This window comes from Coregonus lavaretus, assembly GCF_964263955.1.
Source record: "Coregonus lavaretus genome assembly, chromosome: 28".
NCBI lineage: Eukaryota > Metazoa > Chordata > Actinopteri > Salmoniformes > Salmonidae > Coregonus > Coregonus lavaretus.
Genome location: NC_140015.1, coordinates 1,987,509 through 2,003,824, shown reverse-complemented (window position 1 = coordinate 2,003,824; position 16,316 = coordinate 1,987,509). Strand labels below are relative to the sequence as shown.

At 42.1% G+C, this 16,316-nt stretch overlaps 2 protein-coding genes across 4 annotated transcripts in view; both read right to left on the bottom strand.

Moving 5' to 3' along the window:
* Window positions 1-4,143, bottom strand: part of prr12b (proline rich 12b) — a gene marked incomplete at both ends in the record, with an annotated part of 28,653 nt that extends 24,510 nt beyond the window's left edge. The window contains one exon of the mRNA XM_084145464.1: window positions 4,061-4,143. Within this exon, the coding sequence (XP_084001590.1) occupies window positions 4,061-4,143 (83 nt within the window). The remainder of the gene's footprint in view (window positions 1-4,060) is intronic.
* Window positions 4,144-8,116: 3,973 nt separating this feature from the next.
* prrg2 (proline rich Gla (G-carboxyglutamic acid) 2) lies at window positions 8,117-16,289 on the bottom strand. 3 transcript variants are annotated; one of them, XR_014610156.1, is made up of 8 exons: window positions 16,051-16,289; window positions 15,426-15,530; window positions 13,757-13,920; window positions 13,565-13,598; window positions 13,257-13,383; window positions 12,701-12,844; window positions 12,109-12,333; window positions 8,117-9,014 (listed from the first exon to the last, which is right to left on the bottom strand). XR_014610156.1 is itself a non-coding variant. In XM_084146164.1 (7 exons), exons 2-7 carry the CDS (start codon window positions 15,508-15,510, stop codon window positions 12,261-12,263), a joined length of 627 nt encoding a protein of 208 aa, XP_084002290.1. In that variant the 5' UTR covers window positions 15,511-15,530; window positions 16,051-16,289; the 3' UTR covers window positions 8,123-12,260. The 3 variants fall into 3 exon arrangements, 1 of the variants encoding a protein (XP_084002290.1); XR_014610157.1 differs by having other exon boundaries at window positions 12,191-12,333; XM_084146164.1 differs by having other exon boundaries at window positions 8,123-12,333.
* Between the last annotated feature and the right edge of the window lie 27 nt (window positions 16,290-16,316).

Genomic DNA, 16,316 nt, shown 5'->3' with positions numbered 1-16,316 from the left:
GCGGAGGATAGTCTTTTGCTCAAACGAGAAAACCGCCATATCACCCTTTGGTTCTCTTTGGTGTAATATGATGTTGATTGGCCACCACTCTGTCACTAATCAACCAATAGTGTGACTGTGGCTAGCCACCATAGCTGATTGGAAACGCTGTTCCCCAGTCATGCATAGACAGATAGCAGCAGAGGTGAGCGGTTATGGCTGGACAACAAAGTGGTGAGGCGAAACCACTATAGACAGATAGCAGCAGAGGTGAGCGGTTATGGCTGGACAACAAAGTGGTGAGGCGAGACCCATAGTGGTTTCATTGATAAAAGCGTGGTGACTGTCTCGGTCGCTGACTCCTCCTCCGCAGCAGCGGAGCTAAGTTTAGCCATGGCTCGGTTAGCGTACGCCACTCTCTGACTCAGGAATCAGTGTGTGTGTGTGTGTGTGTGTGTGTGTGTGTGTTTTTCTTTCTCTGAATATGACCCATCAGTGTGTTCAGTATTCTTGAGTTTGACACATCCATATATTCTATTAAAATCTTCATAATATGTTAACAATATAAATATTTATGGCTAAATGCTAAAATATCAAACTGAACCTTAATCTCTAAAATGTGGATTTCTATGTTTAAGAAAATGGTTCCATTGAAATGAATGGTTCTGGAACTAGACACTATACTAGACGCAGTCAGGTTCAGTACTTCCACTTTCCCAGAATATATGTAAATTGAGAATTCAATGGGCTAAGCAAATTAATCAATAGGATGTATTTAGTTGAGTGCTAATCTCTGCTACTGCTCAGATGCAATTTTCAAATGAGCGCCCAACCTCTCCACATCTCATCCCAATCTTTTCTCTCCCCTTCTACAGACTTCTCTTATGACTGCTCACTCACCCTCCTTATCACTCTTCTCTCTCCATCATCTCCTCTCCTCCTTCTTCAACCTGTCATCTTCTCTCCTCCCTACTCCTCTCCTCTCTTCCAAATTCAACCATTCCTTCTTTCTTTTCTCCTCTTCTCTACCCTCACTACATCTCTCCCCCCCCCCCCCCATCCTCCCCTCCTCTCCAACTCTCTGCCGTATAACCATGATGGAGTGAGCTGCAGTCCTCAAGATTGTGAAAGAGGGGATGAATAAAGGAGGGGGAGCTATTAATCCTTCATTAAGACTGCTTTCGCAATCAACCACTGTTCATTTCACCCTGCCGTTCCGTCCGGGCAGGTGTATGATGATAATAGGCTCACTAGTTTAATACACTAGACATTTGTCTTCTACAGACATGCCTGGGACTAGTAAGAGCTGGTAAGAGCTTGGTATGGAGATTCTGAGCTAAACAAATGTATTCTACTGGTATTATTGCTATGGTTAGTTGAGTGCAGCAGAGGGCATTTTTTTGAACTTCGCTGTATTTGCAATACAATATGATTCAGACTACCAATGGGCCAGACTACCAAAATGTTGTCAAGGCTACCTGCAAGCGTGTACAGGTATGATACCAAAATAGGTGTAACCACTATACAGTCTCATACAATCAATTAACTGATTAAAATACTCATACAAATAATTAACATATTCAAATATGTATTGCACATTAAAATAAAGGTTTTTATAAATGTATTCACTTCAATCAATATGGCTGAAGAGAAAATGTTTTGTAACTGTCGTCCAATGTTGGTTAGGTTCATTACCCTAGAACAGTAGTAGAACAGTAAAGTAGTAGTAGTTTCTGTTCCTTTACCTTTTGCAAAAAAGGCACCCAGCCAATCCCACATTAGGGAGCATGAGGTCATCATAAGAACACCAGGACTACATCAATCTGTCTGTGGGCTTGGAGATGCCCTTGACTCTGGGATTCAGCCATCAAAAAAACTGCTGGCTAGGCTAGATCAGCTGACCGGCAAAATAACAAAGTGTTATATATATATAAAAATGTGGGGCCTAAATAATCCTTGGTTCATCAAAGATACAACATTGTATGTAGCCTACTACTGTATTTTATGTATCTCAACACTGTCAGTTACCAAGGTTACTTGCAGTAGCCTATTCTGCATAAGCAGTTACATACAGTAGCCTATTCTGCATAAGCAATTACTATAGATTTGAATTAGTTTGTGCAGTGATTTTATCATTTGCATCTTTGAACCAATGAGTATTCAGGCCCAAAATAAAAAATATGGTAACACTTTATAAGGACAATATAATAAGTGGCACTACCAGTGAATGACACTGTAATAGAGGGCACGATTTAGGGCTTTATGACTTGCAGCAATTGAGCAATTACTCCATGCACACGCCCAGTCAGAATGCAACATTTGCCTGTGGGACTAATACTTGAGAGTTATGTCCCTTACTACCATTAACACTGTTGCTACATGTAACGCACGCTCTGTAGCAAGATTGATTTGGTTGTCCCGGCGACGACTGGTAATGTGCGTAGCCGGGTAGCCTTTGAAATGTAAGTAGGCCCCAATTCATTAAAACACAGAGACGAGGCATTTTAAGACACAAAATGTGAAACATTGTAACATTTGGTTGTATTAATATCGTTCTTACAGTCTATAATTCCCGTTTTAATTCATGCGTTAACGGAAATGAAAGATTATTGAGATATTTTACCAGTACGCCCGTAAGATTAGCTAACGCGTTAATGTTAGCTAGCTAGCTAACTAGGTGGTTAGAGTTAGCCAACTGTCTCTCGATACAGCATTACATGAGTTAGTTAGCTGGGTAGCGAGTTCTAGCAAACATCACACAAGCCATCGTTTTAGCTAATTACATTTATTGGTGTTTATGATCGATTCTTATGTTTTTACTTTGTAGCCAGACCTGCCGCATTGAGTCAATATGCCGAATCATTTAACTTGGAACAACTAACGTAAGCTAGCTAGCAAGGACAACAATTAACTGAAACCTTGAAGCTAGCTAGCTTTACCCCAAAATGGCTAGCTAGTAGAGGTATTTCTCGCATGAATGAAAATGCAGTTGGTGCCCCCCAAAAAGTAATACACCTATCATTGCACCTGTTAATAATACGCCTATCACGTAAGCCTGCGAGTGAAGTTAGACAGTTATTACACACGGTGTACCGTTACCAATTTATCCAAGTTTCCATCAATACAATTGCTAGGCTTAAAGCTATCTTGGGGTTATTATCCCAATATAGAAAATGATTTGCACTAACATCCATGCTGCAACAGCTGCTGCTTTAATTATGGGATTTAATGTACTCGTGCTTGCAGAGTGAGTTAATTAAAATACCTTACAATTGACTAGATAGCTGTCACTAAATTATCACTGTTATTAGCTAAGTTATGGAAAGTGTTTACTTTAATTGTTTGATGATAGCTGCATATCTTGATTTGATTTAGCCTACACTCATCCTACAGTGTAACAGCGAAAATTGTGAGACGGGGAATGCAACCCTGCAGCACCACCATTTCTAGCATAAAGGCCATTTCATTTGTAGACAGTGTGCTAGCTACAGTAATCTACCGACAGTAGCCTAGCTACAAACATAGCATTTTGCATCGTCAAATACATTTGGTTTGTATAGCTAATTAGCACCAACCATTGCTTTGTAAATATATTACGCAATCAATGCATTAGTAAAGACAACCCAGTATGAATTAATATAATTATGGAATATTGTGACAAATGCAAATGTTCTCTGCAAATATCATTACTGGAATTGTTTTTTCTTCATTACTGATTATACACTAGCCAGCTAAAGCTAGCTGTATCCTCCCAAATCCAACCCATCCCCCCTCTTTTCGCCCCTCTCCCCCCTCTTTTTTTCTGTCTCGGTCTACCTTCCGTATCACGCATTAACTCTCAATCGCATTCCTTGCATTTTGAAGACCCCCCCACCCCCAATCTTGCTAATGACAATACTGAGAGCCGTGCTATAGCCTACCTGGCGCTTGCAAACAATGTAATCTATATATATATATAAACGGAGAAATAGAGGGAGCACGGATTGCATTGCCTCTATTGGCATGGGCATTGTTACAGCAAGCTAAGCATATTTATGCATCCAATGTATGAGGGCGCACATGTACGGGTACAAATGCTTACCTTGCCTTGGCCGATCTCTCGTAACTCCATCCCGTACCAGCGCCCAAATCACCGAACCCTGTACCAGGATAATTTCTTTCCATTAATGAAAAGACTAGGGATGAAGATGGAGAGATAGTGAGGGGGTAGGGGAGGGAGGAGATGTCTTAAATTATCGCACGCTATCACTCCCTGTGTCCTTTTTCCCCCCTCTGTTCAGTGTCTGTTTATTTCTCCCGATTCACTAGCAAGTCCTCAAGACTGAGACCAGCACGGAGGGGGAGAGGAATGGAGGGAAGGAGGAGGGGGATATGGAGGATACAGAGAGGGGAGGAGGGGGTGGATGGGGGGTCACACCAACCACCACCACAAAAATCCGGTTTCTTCCTTCTCTCCCCTCTTCAGCCCGCTATATATTTAAATGTCTATTGTCCTCCTAGGCACAACCAGCGATTCAGCTCATGCTTGCGCGTAGCCTTAACCAGTCTGTGCACAGCAAAATATTTGGTGCCCATTTATCACTCTAGAATGAAGCACGCTATCTCTTACCATCCCCTGTCCCCTACGTTGTTGAAGTATTGCATGTCTAAAATATTAGAAATATATATATATAAAATGGGGCGATTCTATTATAGCAACAGTGTCTATTGTTTATATTTTGGCTTGCCAGTTCCCTCTCCAAAATTAATTTACACACACACCCCCTACCCAATATTGGTAGCCTAGGCAGCCGATAGTGGGCGCTAGATCTGCACTATTGTCTAAGATTGATGTTCCCAGACGTTAATACACTCCTATCCCCCGTAGTTGCCTGACGAATCAAACTGAATTATTTGGCTGCTCTATGTTCGCTACATACTTCAGTCTGAGACTGCCATGGGTGTTGTACAAAACAAAATAATCAGCGATTGGATCATCTCTAGCCGGCTCAGAAGGCCCGCCTACCCGACCAATCAGATGAGGGTGTGTGATGACCAACTAACTAAATACACAAGGTCACTCAAATTCATAACATTGAGAAAGGACAAAAGTTTTGGGATTGTCTTTTGTCTTTTATTTTTTAGATAACTAGTAGCTAACTTTTGTTACTCTCATCTAAAATGAACTAGCTAGCAAGTATAGGGGATTCCATTCCAAGCAGAGAAGTTATTCTATTTGATGGAGCAACATTGTCCCTACAAGCCTTTCATTCTAATAGTAATATATCATATTCTTGACCTTCAACAGATGCACAGCCTTTGGCAGGAAAAAAACTCATTTGGGAGAGTAAAAGTCTCCCAACTTGAAGTTGTGGGCACAAAGACGTATGAATGCCACCAAGGGAAAGACAGACAAACAAAAGCCAAAGATAAATATGCTGCTGAAATGAACATGAAGGCAGTAAGTTCAAAGACCAATCACTGTAATGTATACCATACACTTTTACATCATTAATTTCATTTTAATAATGTTAATGTACCTCAATAAAATGTAAGATGGGGCTTTAAATGGGTGTCCTAACTCTGTGGTCATTAAAGATCCCATGGCACTTATTGCAAGAGTATGTAATGATGAGTACCATTTTATGTGTAATGTGTATATAAAACTGTATTCCTATCATGTAATACTGTGTATAAAATTACCATGTTTGTAAAGTTTATGAATAATGTATATAGAAGAAAATATTAGTACAATTTAAATACCATTAGAAAAGGAAAACAAGGTTACTTTTGTCCTCCAAAGAGGGGGGTAGATGAATAAAATAAATACAAATAAACAGTATGTACAGTGCCTTTAGAAAGTATTCAACCCCTTTATTATGGCAAGCCTAAATAAGTTCAGGAGTAAAAATGTGCCTAACAAGTCACATCATAAGTTGCATGGACTCACGCTGTATGCAATAATAGTGTTTAACATGATTTTTGAATTACTACCTCATCTCTGTACCCCACACATACAATTATCTGTAAGGTCCCTCAGTCGAGCAGTGAATTTCAAACACAGATTCAACCACAAAGACCAGGGTGGTTTTCCAAAGCCTCACAAAGAAGGGCACCTGATAGTAGATGGGTAAAAATAAAATAAAATCACAACAAAATGTGGAATAAGTCAAGTGGTATTAATACTTTCAGAAGGCACTGTAAGTGGGGTTAGGGTGGTGAGTTTCCCCTTACACTGTAAAGAGCTTTGGGTGTCTAAAAAAGTGACATGTAAGTCCAATTAATCATTATTATTATTTAAAAAAACAAAACAATCTTTTTTTTCACCTTTATTTAACCAGGTAAGCCAGTTGAGAACAAGTTCTCATTTACAACTTGTGTTTTGCCATCTTCCATAACTTGAAGACCATTCCTTTGTACAGAGATGGAAATTGGTACAAAATACCAAAAAGGTGTACTGTTAAGTTAAATAAATGACTATAGTAAGTTCCTAGGTGGCAAATAAAGTAACAGGGTTGAAGTTGATCTTAAATAAGCCAAAAATAAACCAATTTAAAATAAAAACAATTCTGTGAACATTTATTTGAAACTGTGTACGTTTTACTTGTGGATTTTGAAAGAAAAATAATAATAATCAAGATGTGTCAATTTGTTTGTCTACATGCCATTTTAAAAACAATGCAGATATTGGAGTAAACCTATTTTGGGTTAAGCTTGCAAGCTGAATTTGAAAAAGACATCCGATTACCACTTTGCATTTAGAACGGTCGGTTTTATTATAGCTAATAAATAAACAAATCATTAATGGATATATGAAATCTGATCAGACCCTACACCCAAACGAGGGCACTACGTTCATCCACCTCTGGCCTGCTAGCTCCCCTACCTCTACGGAAGTACCGCTCAGCCCAGTCAAAGCTATTTGCTGCTCTGGCACCCCAATGGTGGAACAAGCTCCCCCACGACAACGGAGTCACTGACCACCTTCCGGAGACACTTGAAACCCTACCTCTTTAAGGAATACCTGGAATAGTATAAAGTAATCCTTCTACCCCCCCCCCCCCCCTAAAAAAAAAGAAGAAGAAAAAAAAGTGGTTGTCCCACTATCATAAGTTAAATGCACCAATTTGTAAATCGCTCTGGATAAGAGCGTCTGCTAAATGATGTGAATGTAAATGTAATGAAATTGTGCCGCGTTAAACGAGTCGGACATTTCAGAGTTTTCTAGTTCCGACTAGCATGTGAACGCGGCACAATTTCATTACATTTACACGTGTATAACTACAACCATTTAGCAACTCGGAAATGTCAGTTTCCTAGTTCCGACTACCATTTCAACGCGGCATAAATGCATGTCTCTCGTCTGCCCCTGCAAACCGGTCAGCATACGCGTAATCACACTCCCTTATCTGATTGGTCTTTTCCCACGAACCGTAAACCGACATACGCGTCATCACACTCCCTCATCTGATTGGTCAAGTAGGCGGGCCTTCTGACTCTGGCTGTGGTAACTAGTGAAGACTACAATATTCGTACCGCGCATATTGTAGTAGTCCTCGCGTTCTTTTGTAAAAACAATTATAAATAGACCAGGGAGAATTGAAGAGAGGTTTCGCGGCCGTACTAGAATCTTAATGTGAGGGCTTCACGTCATTTTCTTCTGAAGACGCCATTTTTGAGAGCGGCTGTTTGGATCGCATGTTAGCACACTCCCTCCCTCTCCCCAATCACTCACTTTCTCTCCCTCTCCAGTGCGCACACACACGCAGTCTGTCTGCTACTCCAACTCTTGCAAAAAGCCAATTTATGTATTATTACAATTTATTTATTATCCGAAATGTGGTCGGAGGCTTCGTATAGAGGGTGTGACGCAATTGCGGAGCCACCAGAGGAATGAAGAGGCCAAATCAAGCTCTGTACCACATCGCCGTGCGCCTCTCAAATGTTGTAACGAAGCAGAGGGCTCTGTATAGCTCTGCATTGACATGATTGGTTCACGGTAGGTGGGGGCGGGAGGTCCTGTATAAATACTAACTCACTTACATGACAAATTCCTTCACAATAGCTCTACTCAGCTAAGCACAAGAAGTATGAAAGCCCTGATGTCTGCGGAGGCTGCATCGCAGTAAATGCTATACGGCCACCTCAGAAGCAGATTGACCATGTAAAGCCTTTAGTCATATACACAGAGACCATTCTCAGACAGAATACAGTGTAGCACAGGCCAATTCTCAACCAGGGAGAAAAGGGGTACATTTGGGAGCAATGCAAGATACATTTCGATTGAAAGAGTGCAGATATATGCATGGTTGGGCAGATTACTTAAAAAATGTAATCTGTTACTGATTATAGTTATATGAAAAATAAAGTAATCAGTAACGTAAACCTTTGGATTACTCAAAATGAGTAACGTAATCAGATTACTTTTGGATGACTTTCACTTCTAACACCCAGGCATATTTTAAAACGTTTTTGAAAACGTGCAACTCTATGGAGTCTAGATGACTGTTTGATTGACCAGTGCCAGGTGTTAAAAAATGGATTAAAATGTTTTGAATAAGGAATGTTCAGAGCGGTCTGTCATGTACCAATAACGATTCAAACAACCGAGATAAAACAAACATTAGCCAACATGTTTACCTAAATACAGTACCAGTTGCTAGTTTATACATAATAAAGGAACATTCCACCCAAAAACTAGCTTTTGTTACTTGTTTCATTAGTCCATTGTTGACATAGTCCCAAAATGAAGTGCAATCAAGTGTTCAATATCTGGAACTTTCAAAATACACAAATCATCCCCATATTATGCATTTTGCAATCAAGGGATTGCTTCTCTTTCTCACAGGAAACCTCTTAACAAGTCTTCATCCCATTCCCTTAATTTCTCTATCTATAACATCCTTCAGCCTTGCCCCCCTATGAACTCCCCCCGAATAAAAAAAAGTCATAAAAACTAGAACTGGGTCAATTATATCCCAATTTCAATCAGTACAGGGATTGAAATGCTCTCCTATTATATGGACATACAGTATCTCACAAAAGTGAGTACACCCCTCACATGTTTGTAAATATTTGAGTATATGTTTTCATGTGACAACACTGAAGAAATGACACTTTGCTACAATTTTCCCTCCCCGGTGTCATGTGAGCTGGTATGTTAAATTTGGTATCATCGCTCTCACACTCCCTCATACTGGTCACTGGAAGTTCAACATGGCACCTCATGGCAAAGAACTCTCTGAGGATCTGAAAAAAAGAATTGTTGCTCTACATAAAGATGGCCTGGGCTACAGCGGTTTAACAGGACAGGTTCCACTCAGAACAGGCCTCGCCATGGTCGACCAAAGAAGTTGAGTGCACGTGCTCAGCGTCATATCCAGAGGTTGTCTTTGGGAAATAGACGTATGAGTGCTGCCAGCATTGCTGCAGAGGTTGAAGGGATGGGGGGTCAGCCTGTCAGTGCTCAGACCATACGCCGCACACTGCATCAAATTGGTCTGCATGGCTGTCGTCCCAGAAGGAAGCCTCTTCTAAAGATGATGCACAAGAAAGCCCGCAAAGTTTGCTGAAGACAAGCAGACTAAGGACATGGATTACTGGAACCATGTCCTGTGGTATGATGAGACCAAGATAAACTTATTTGGTTCAGTTGGTGTCAAGCGTGTGTGGCGGCAACCAGGTGACGAGTACAAAGACAAGTGTGTCTTGCCTACAGTCAATCATGGTGGTGGGAGTGTCATGGTCTGGGGCTGCATGAGTGCTGCCGGCACTGGGGAGCTACAGTTCATTGAGGGAACTATGAATGCCAACATGTACTGTGACATACTGAAGCAGAGCATGATCCCCTCCCTTTGGAGACTGGGCCGCAGGGCAGCATTCCAACATGATAACGACCCCAAACACACCTCCAAGACGACCACTGCCTTGCTAAAGAAGCTGAGGGTAAAGGTGATGGACTGGCCAAGCATGTCTCCAGACCTAAACCCTATTGAGCATGTGTGGGGCATCCTCAAAAGGAAGGTGGAGGAGTGCAAGGTCTCCAACATCCACCAGCTCCGTGATTCCAGTGGCAACCTGTGAAGCTCTGGTGAACTCCATGCCCAAGAGGGTTAAGGCAGTGCTGGAAAATGATGGTGGCCACACAAAATATTGACACTTTGGGCCCAATTTGGACATTTACACTTAGGGGTGTACTCACTTTTGTTGCCAGCGGTTTAGACATTAATGGCTGTGTGTTGTGTTATTTTGAGGGGACAGCAAATACACTGCTCAAAAAAATAAAGGCAACACTTAAACAACACATCCTAGATCTGAATGAATGAAATAATCTTATTAAATACTTTTTTCTTTACATAGTTGAATGTGCTGACAACAAAATCACACAAAAATTATCAATGGAAATCAAATTTATCAACCCGTGGAGGTCTGGATTTGGAGTCACCCTCAAAATTAAAGTGGAAAACCACACTACAGGCTGATCCAACTTTGATGTAATGTCCTTAAAACATTAAGTCAAAATGAGGCACAGTAGTGTGTGTGGCCTCCACGTGCCTGTATGACCTCCCTACAACGCCTGGGCATGCTCCTGATGAGGTGGCGGATGGTCTCCTGAGGGATCTGGGGCGGCAGGTAGCTTAGTGGGTAAGAGCGTTGTGCCAATAACCGAAAGGTCGCTGGTTCTAATCCCCGAGCCGACTAGGTGAAAAATCTGTCGATGTGCCCTTAAGCAAGGCACTTAACCCTAATTGCTCCTGTAAGTCGCTCTGGATAAGAGCGTCTGCTAAATGACTAAAATGTAAATGGATCTCCTCCCAGACCTGGACTAAAGCATCTGCCAACTCCTGGACAGTCTGTGGTGCAATGTGGCGTTGGTGGATGGAGCGAGACATGATGTCCCAGATGTGCTCAATTGGATTCAGGTCTGGGGAACGGGCGGGCCAGTCCATAGCATCAATGCCTTCCTCTTGCAGGAACTGCTGACACACTCCAGCCACATGAGGTCTAGCATTTTCTTGCATTAGGAGGAACCCAGGGCCAACCGCACCAGCATATGGTCTCACAAGGGGTCTGAGGATCTCATCTCGGTACCTAATGGCAGTCAGGCTACCTCTGGCGAGCACATGGAGGGCTGTGCGGCCCCCCAAAGAAATGCCACCCCACACCATGACTGACCCACCGCCAAACCGGTCATGCTGGAGGATGTTGCAGGCAGCAGAACGTTCTCCATGGCGTCTCCAGACTCTGTCACATGTGCTCAGTGTGAACCTGCTTTCATCTGTGAAGAGCACAGGGCGCCAGTGGCGAATTTGCCAATATTGATGTTCTCTGGCAAATGCCAAACGTCCCGCACAGTGTTGGGCTGTAAGCACAACCCCCACCTGTGGACGTCGGGCCCTTATACCACCCTCATGGAGTGTTTCTGACCGTTTGAGCAGACACATGCACATTTGTGGCCTGCTGGAGGTCATTTTCCAGGGCTCTGGCAGTGCTCCTCCTGCTCCTCCTTGCACAAAGGCGGAGGTAGCGGTCCTGCTGCTGGGTTGTTGCCCTCCTACGGCCTCCTCCACGTCTCCTGATGTACTGGCCTGTCTCCTGGTAGCGCCTCCATGCTCTGGACACTACGCTGACAGACACAGCAAACCTTCTTGCCACAGCTCGCATTGATGTGCCATCCTGGATGAGCTGCACTACCTGAGCCACTTGTGTGGGTTGTAGACTCCGTCTCATGCTACCACTAGAGTGAAAGCACCACCAGCATTCAAAAGTGACCAAAACATCAGCCAGGAAGCATAGGAACTGAGAAGTGGTCTGTGGTCACCACCTGCAGAACCACTTCTTTATTGGGGGTGTCTTGCTAATTGCCTATAATTTCCACTTGTTGTCTATTCCATTTGCACAACAGCATGTGACATTTATTGTCAATCAGTGTTGCTTCCTAAGTGGACAGTTTGATTTCACAGAAGTGTGATTGACTTGGAGTTACATTGTGTTGTTTAAGTGTTCCCTTTAATTTTTTGAGCAGTGTACAAGCTGTACACTCACTACTTTACATTGTAGCAAAGTGTCATTTCTTCAGTGTTGTCACATGAAAAGATATAGTCAAATATTTACCAAAATGTGAGGGGTGTACTCACTTTTGTGAGATACTGTATACCATGCCTATTTCAACAACTCACAGGAATTGAAATGGAAATGTTTACAGCTGTGCTCACTTATAACAGTCCAGAACTCCAATTGAAGCTTGTAACATACACCCACACTTCATGAATGCCCCTTTTTAAAATGTCCTTCCCTCCTTTTCACTCAGTGTCCTCAGTATTCGCAGTAATCTCAGCATTGTTAGCTGGGTCAGGAGGTTCTGATTGCGCTCCCCTGTGGAAAAATGAGAGTGAAAGAAAAATAATGAGAGAAATAGGTTGGGACATGAATGAAAGATGCGCGCGCACACACACACACACACACACAGTGGACAGACATGCATACTACACAAAGGTGGAATACATTCACGCACAGTACACATTCTTAAACTATGGTGGAACATACATACACACCAGTGGAGGCTGCTGAGGGGAGGATGGCTCATAATAATGTCTGGAATAGAGTAAATGGAATGGTATCAAACACATAGAAACCACGTGTTTGATACCATTCCACCAATAGCGCTCCAGCCATTACCACGAGCCCGTCCTCCCCAATAAAGGTGCCACCAACCTCCTGTGATACCCACACACAGGCCTACCCAGAGTAAGGTGGCGGGGGCGCGTCATGCTGCCCACTGCGGGTCAGGGCTTCACCGTAGGAGGGCAGTCCTGGGGCGATGATCCCAGTGAGAGGCACTGTCTCTGGAGGAGGCTGGCCATCCACATCCATCCTCACTGGAGCACTGAAACAGATGACAAGTAATACTAGGTTAGGCTACACACAAGTAATGTTGGCCACACACACACACACAAGACAAAATATGGGAAGACTCAGGGTCCATTGATTATTTCTGAAATAATGTTGCTGCTATGTAGGGCTACCCGGGATTACATAGGCCTATTTTATCATGTTGCTACTACCGTATGTAGGCTACTGTAATAATAAAATAATAAAAGATAATGTACTTTATCATATGTTGCTACTATGTAGGGCTACCAGGGATTACATAGGCCTACTTTATCATTTGACATTTGCTGACAGGTAGAGCAACCAGGCAATAGATGCCTTAGGTTAGGTAGGCTATACTGTACATCCTTACACTCTAAGATCGACACACTAACATACATAGACACAACACACACACTCAATCTTACCTGCCTGCCGTCCTACCAGCCTTGTTCTTGTAACAATAGCAGCCCAGCACCGTGGCTATGACAGCAGACACTAGAATAGCCAAGATCCCTGCCACTAGACCCGACACATCCACACTGGGCGCTGTGTCTAAAGAACCAACACAATGAATACATTTGCAATGTACATTATATTAAGATGACAGCCTGTGCGATTGTAATCATCAATGCTAGCATCATCCATAGAGAAACATGAGGACAGTAGTGAGAATGTGAATGTCAACATTGCCTTAGTATAGTTTTACTAAAAGCCCCCCTAAAAAAGGCCTTACTGTGACTGGTGGTATATGTGCTCCAAAAAACATTCTGGGGAAAATAGAAAATGAATTCCAAGTAAATTCCTAGTATCCAATTAGTCAATTAATTGAACAAGGTTAAAGTATTCTTAATGTGCGTAAATAATACATAATTTCCAACAGACTTTCATGAAAGGTACCACCACATTCACTGCCCCCTTCCCTCACCGTTTGGGTTGTGTCCTCAAACACCTCCCTGGCCTCCTCGTAGGTGCAAATCTCCTCCACGCACTCCCTCTCTAGGTTACCTGGCGTCACCAGCTCCAGGTCCCACTTGTTCCAGAGCAGCGAGCGAGAAAGGTATGAGGACGCAGACTGTTGTCCCAGGAACACTGGACCCAGAAAGAGAGAGAAACAGAGAGACAGACAGTGTGCGAGAGACAGAGAGGGAATAAGACAGACAGAGAAAGAAGATATTCATGGGCATGAGATTGAGGGTGATATAATTGCATTGGAGTCAGAGATAGAGACAGAGCCTCTTTCTCACACACACACTAGCAATCACTGATCACAAGTCTGAACTCGACAGACAAAAGAGAAAAGTCAGTATTGAATGGATAACCTCACAATCAGATAGCGATAGAAACAGTGAAGCAAAATAACAATTGCCTAACACAGTGGTTCCCAAACCTTTTCACTCGGGCCCCCCTTCCATCATTGGGGAACACCCCTACACTGTCCATGACACAAACTGGTCACAACCCTCTTGTTGGAGGAGAGCATTTTGCAGGTTTCACACTTATTTCCTGCAATTCCATAACTTTTGCCATTGGGTGGTGAATATTTGGACATTTTAAAGCACATTTTCTGCAATTCTACACATTTTGCCATTTGGTGGAGAAAACCTTTTGCAGTTTTAAAGCTAATTTCATGCGATTCTACACATTTTGCCATGTCTTATATGTGTTTATGTGATAACGGAGTGTCTCAAACATTACAACAAAATCAATGTGCTAAAAAACATCTCTGAAGAGTTATAAATAGCTCTCTAAAGGTCTGCCATGTCTGACATGACAAGAGGAAAACTGCTGATTCACTATCCAATCACGAAATTGCACATTGTGCATTCTACTATTACAACTTTCAAGAGTAAGTTGAAAGCCCAACTGAGTTCCTTAATGCCTCACAGTTTGGGAACCACTGGCCTAATATGACCCTACAATAAATAGGGTGAAAGAGGAGGGGGTAAACTTGCCTCCAAAACAGGTTGAAGTGAATGCACATTTGGACAGACACATTCTCTCCCTCTCAGTGCCAGTGCGCACACTTGAGAGTGTTAAGGACAAACAGACGCAGTGGCATGTATTCATGGATGCCAAAGGAAACGAGGCTTCCCCCCCCAAAACATTTTTTTTGACAAAATAAATAAATAACATTAAATAATTTATCTTTAGTCTATCTGTGTTTCATAATTTTCCTTCAATTCGCAAGTGAGAAAGCATCCGAGACAGCGCTCCTTTGTCTCTGTATGTGATGCCCATCGTTCTGATGCTGTCTGGTCAAAAAGAGTATGACATTGTTGCCGCCCGTAGCATGCAAGGGAAGCCCTTGGCCTCCCTTGAATTAAAAAAAAATAATAATAATAGCGAATCAGCGTTGAGCTCAACTGTGAATGGTCTAAATTGTTTTTGGTATATTTTAGTTGTCACTGTATTAGACTAAGCATAGGTGATTTGATGATGTTGAAATGGTGCTGGAATAATGGATATGAACTAACAGGTTATAGAGCAAACAACACAAGTATCACAACACATAGGTTGTAATATGGCATTTTTTTCTGGCTTGGCTTCCCCAGTGATTTTACCCACACACCTCTACTGAACAGTTGTATGTTTACCTTCATTGTGGTTGTAGACAACTCTGGCCCAAGCCAGGGGGAGCAGCGACAGCATGCCAATACATATCTCTGCCAAGCCTGTCATTTCTCAAGCAGGAGAGACAACTGCAACAAAATGTATTTATTCATTATTGCTCTAAATAAATATGCCATACTCAACACATTATTCAGTGATTTCTTCATGTAAAAAGGGAACCCACATACACACACACACACACACACACACACACACGCACACAAACAAACAGAAAAAAGTGATCCTGAAAATCAGCCATTATGTTTGACTATGTCGCCATCTAGAGGCGGGGGTTAAAACGAAACAAAAGCTACTTTTAGAATGTTTCGACATGTAACAAAATCGAATCACATAGGAACATACACCTACATTGTAGCGTATCGTAGGCCTACTTATCGTAGGTATGCCTACTGTCTTATAAATAATAAGGAAAATAAAGAAATACAATTTTATTTTTCTATCTAAACAAAATATTTATTCAGTTGTATTGGGAAAAGAGAAAGCACAATTAACGATAATTAATGAACAGTGATGCCTGCCCAATGATTTTGGTGGAAAATATTTGATATTTTAGCCTAATTCATTAAAACGATCAACTATTATCCTTACCCTGTGTCCTCGGTGTGTTTTCGCCTCGAAACTTGTGAAAAACTGAATATTTTATCCTCTATTTACAACTCGCTCACCCAGGTTTTGCATAACTTAAACCATTACTATGAGCTATTATATGCTAATTCAATTGTTGATATTATAACGTTTTTTTTTGCTAAAAAGGGTAAAATATCTACTCAAAAGTACCTGTTAGACAAACACCCTGCCTATAATGTCAGACGAGATACCGGTTTTACAACATACCTTGTGCTCATGGGGGTGTG

Bases quoted from the DNA above. Each gene is read 5' to 3' on its own strand.
- prrg2 (XM_084146164.1), bottom strand. From the start codon at position 15,510: ATGACAGGCTTGGCAGAGATATGTATTGGCATGCTGTCGCTGCTCCCC. The intron at 13,384-13,564 runs GTAAGGCCTTTT...TTGGTTCTTTAG, and splicing joins CACATATACCACCAGTCACA to ACACAGCGCCCAGTGTGGAT. The intron at 12,845-13,256 runs GTAAGATTGAGT...CATCTGTTTCAG, and splicing joins GCTGGTAGGACGGCAGGCAG to TGCTCCAGTGAGGATGGATG.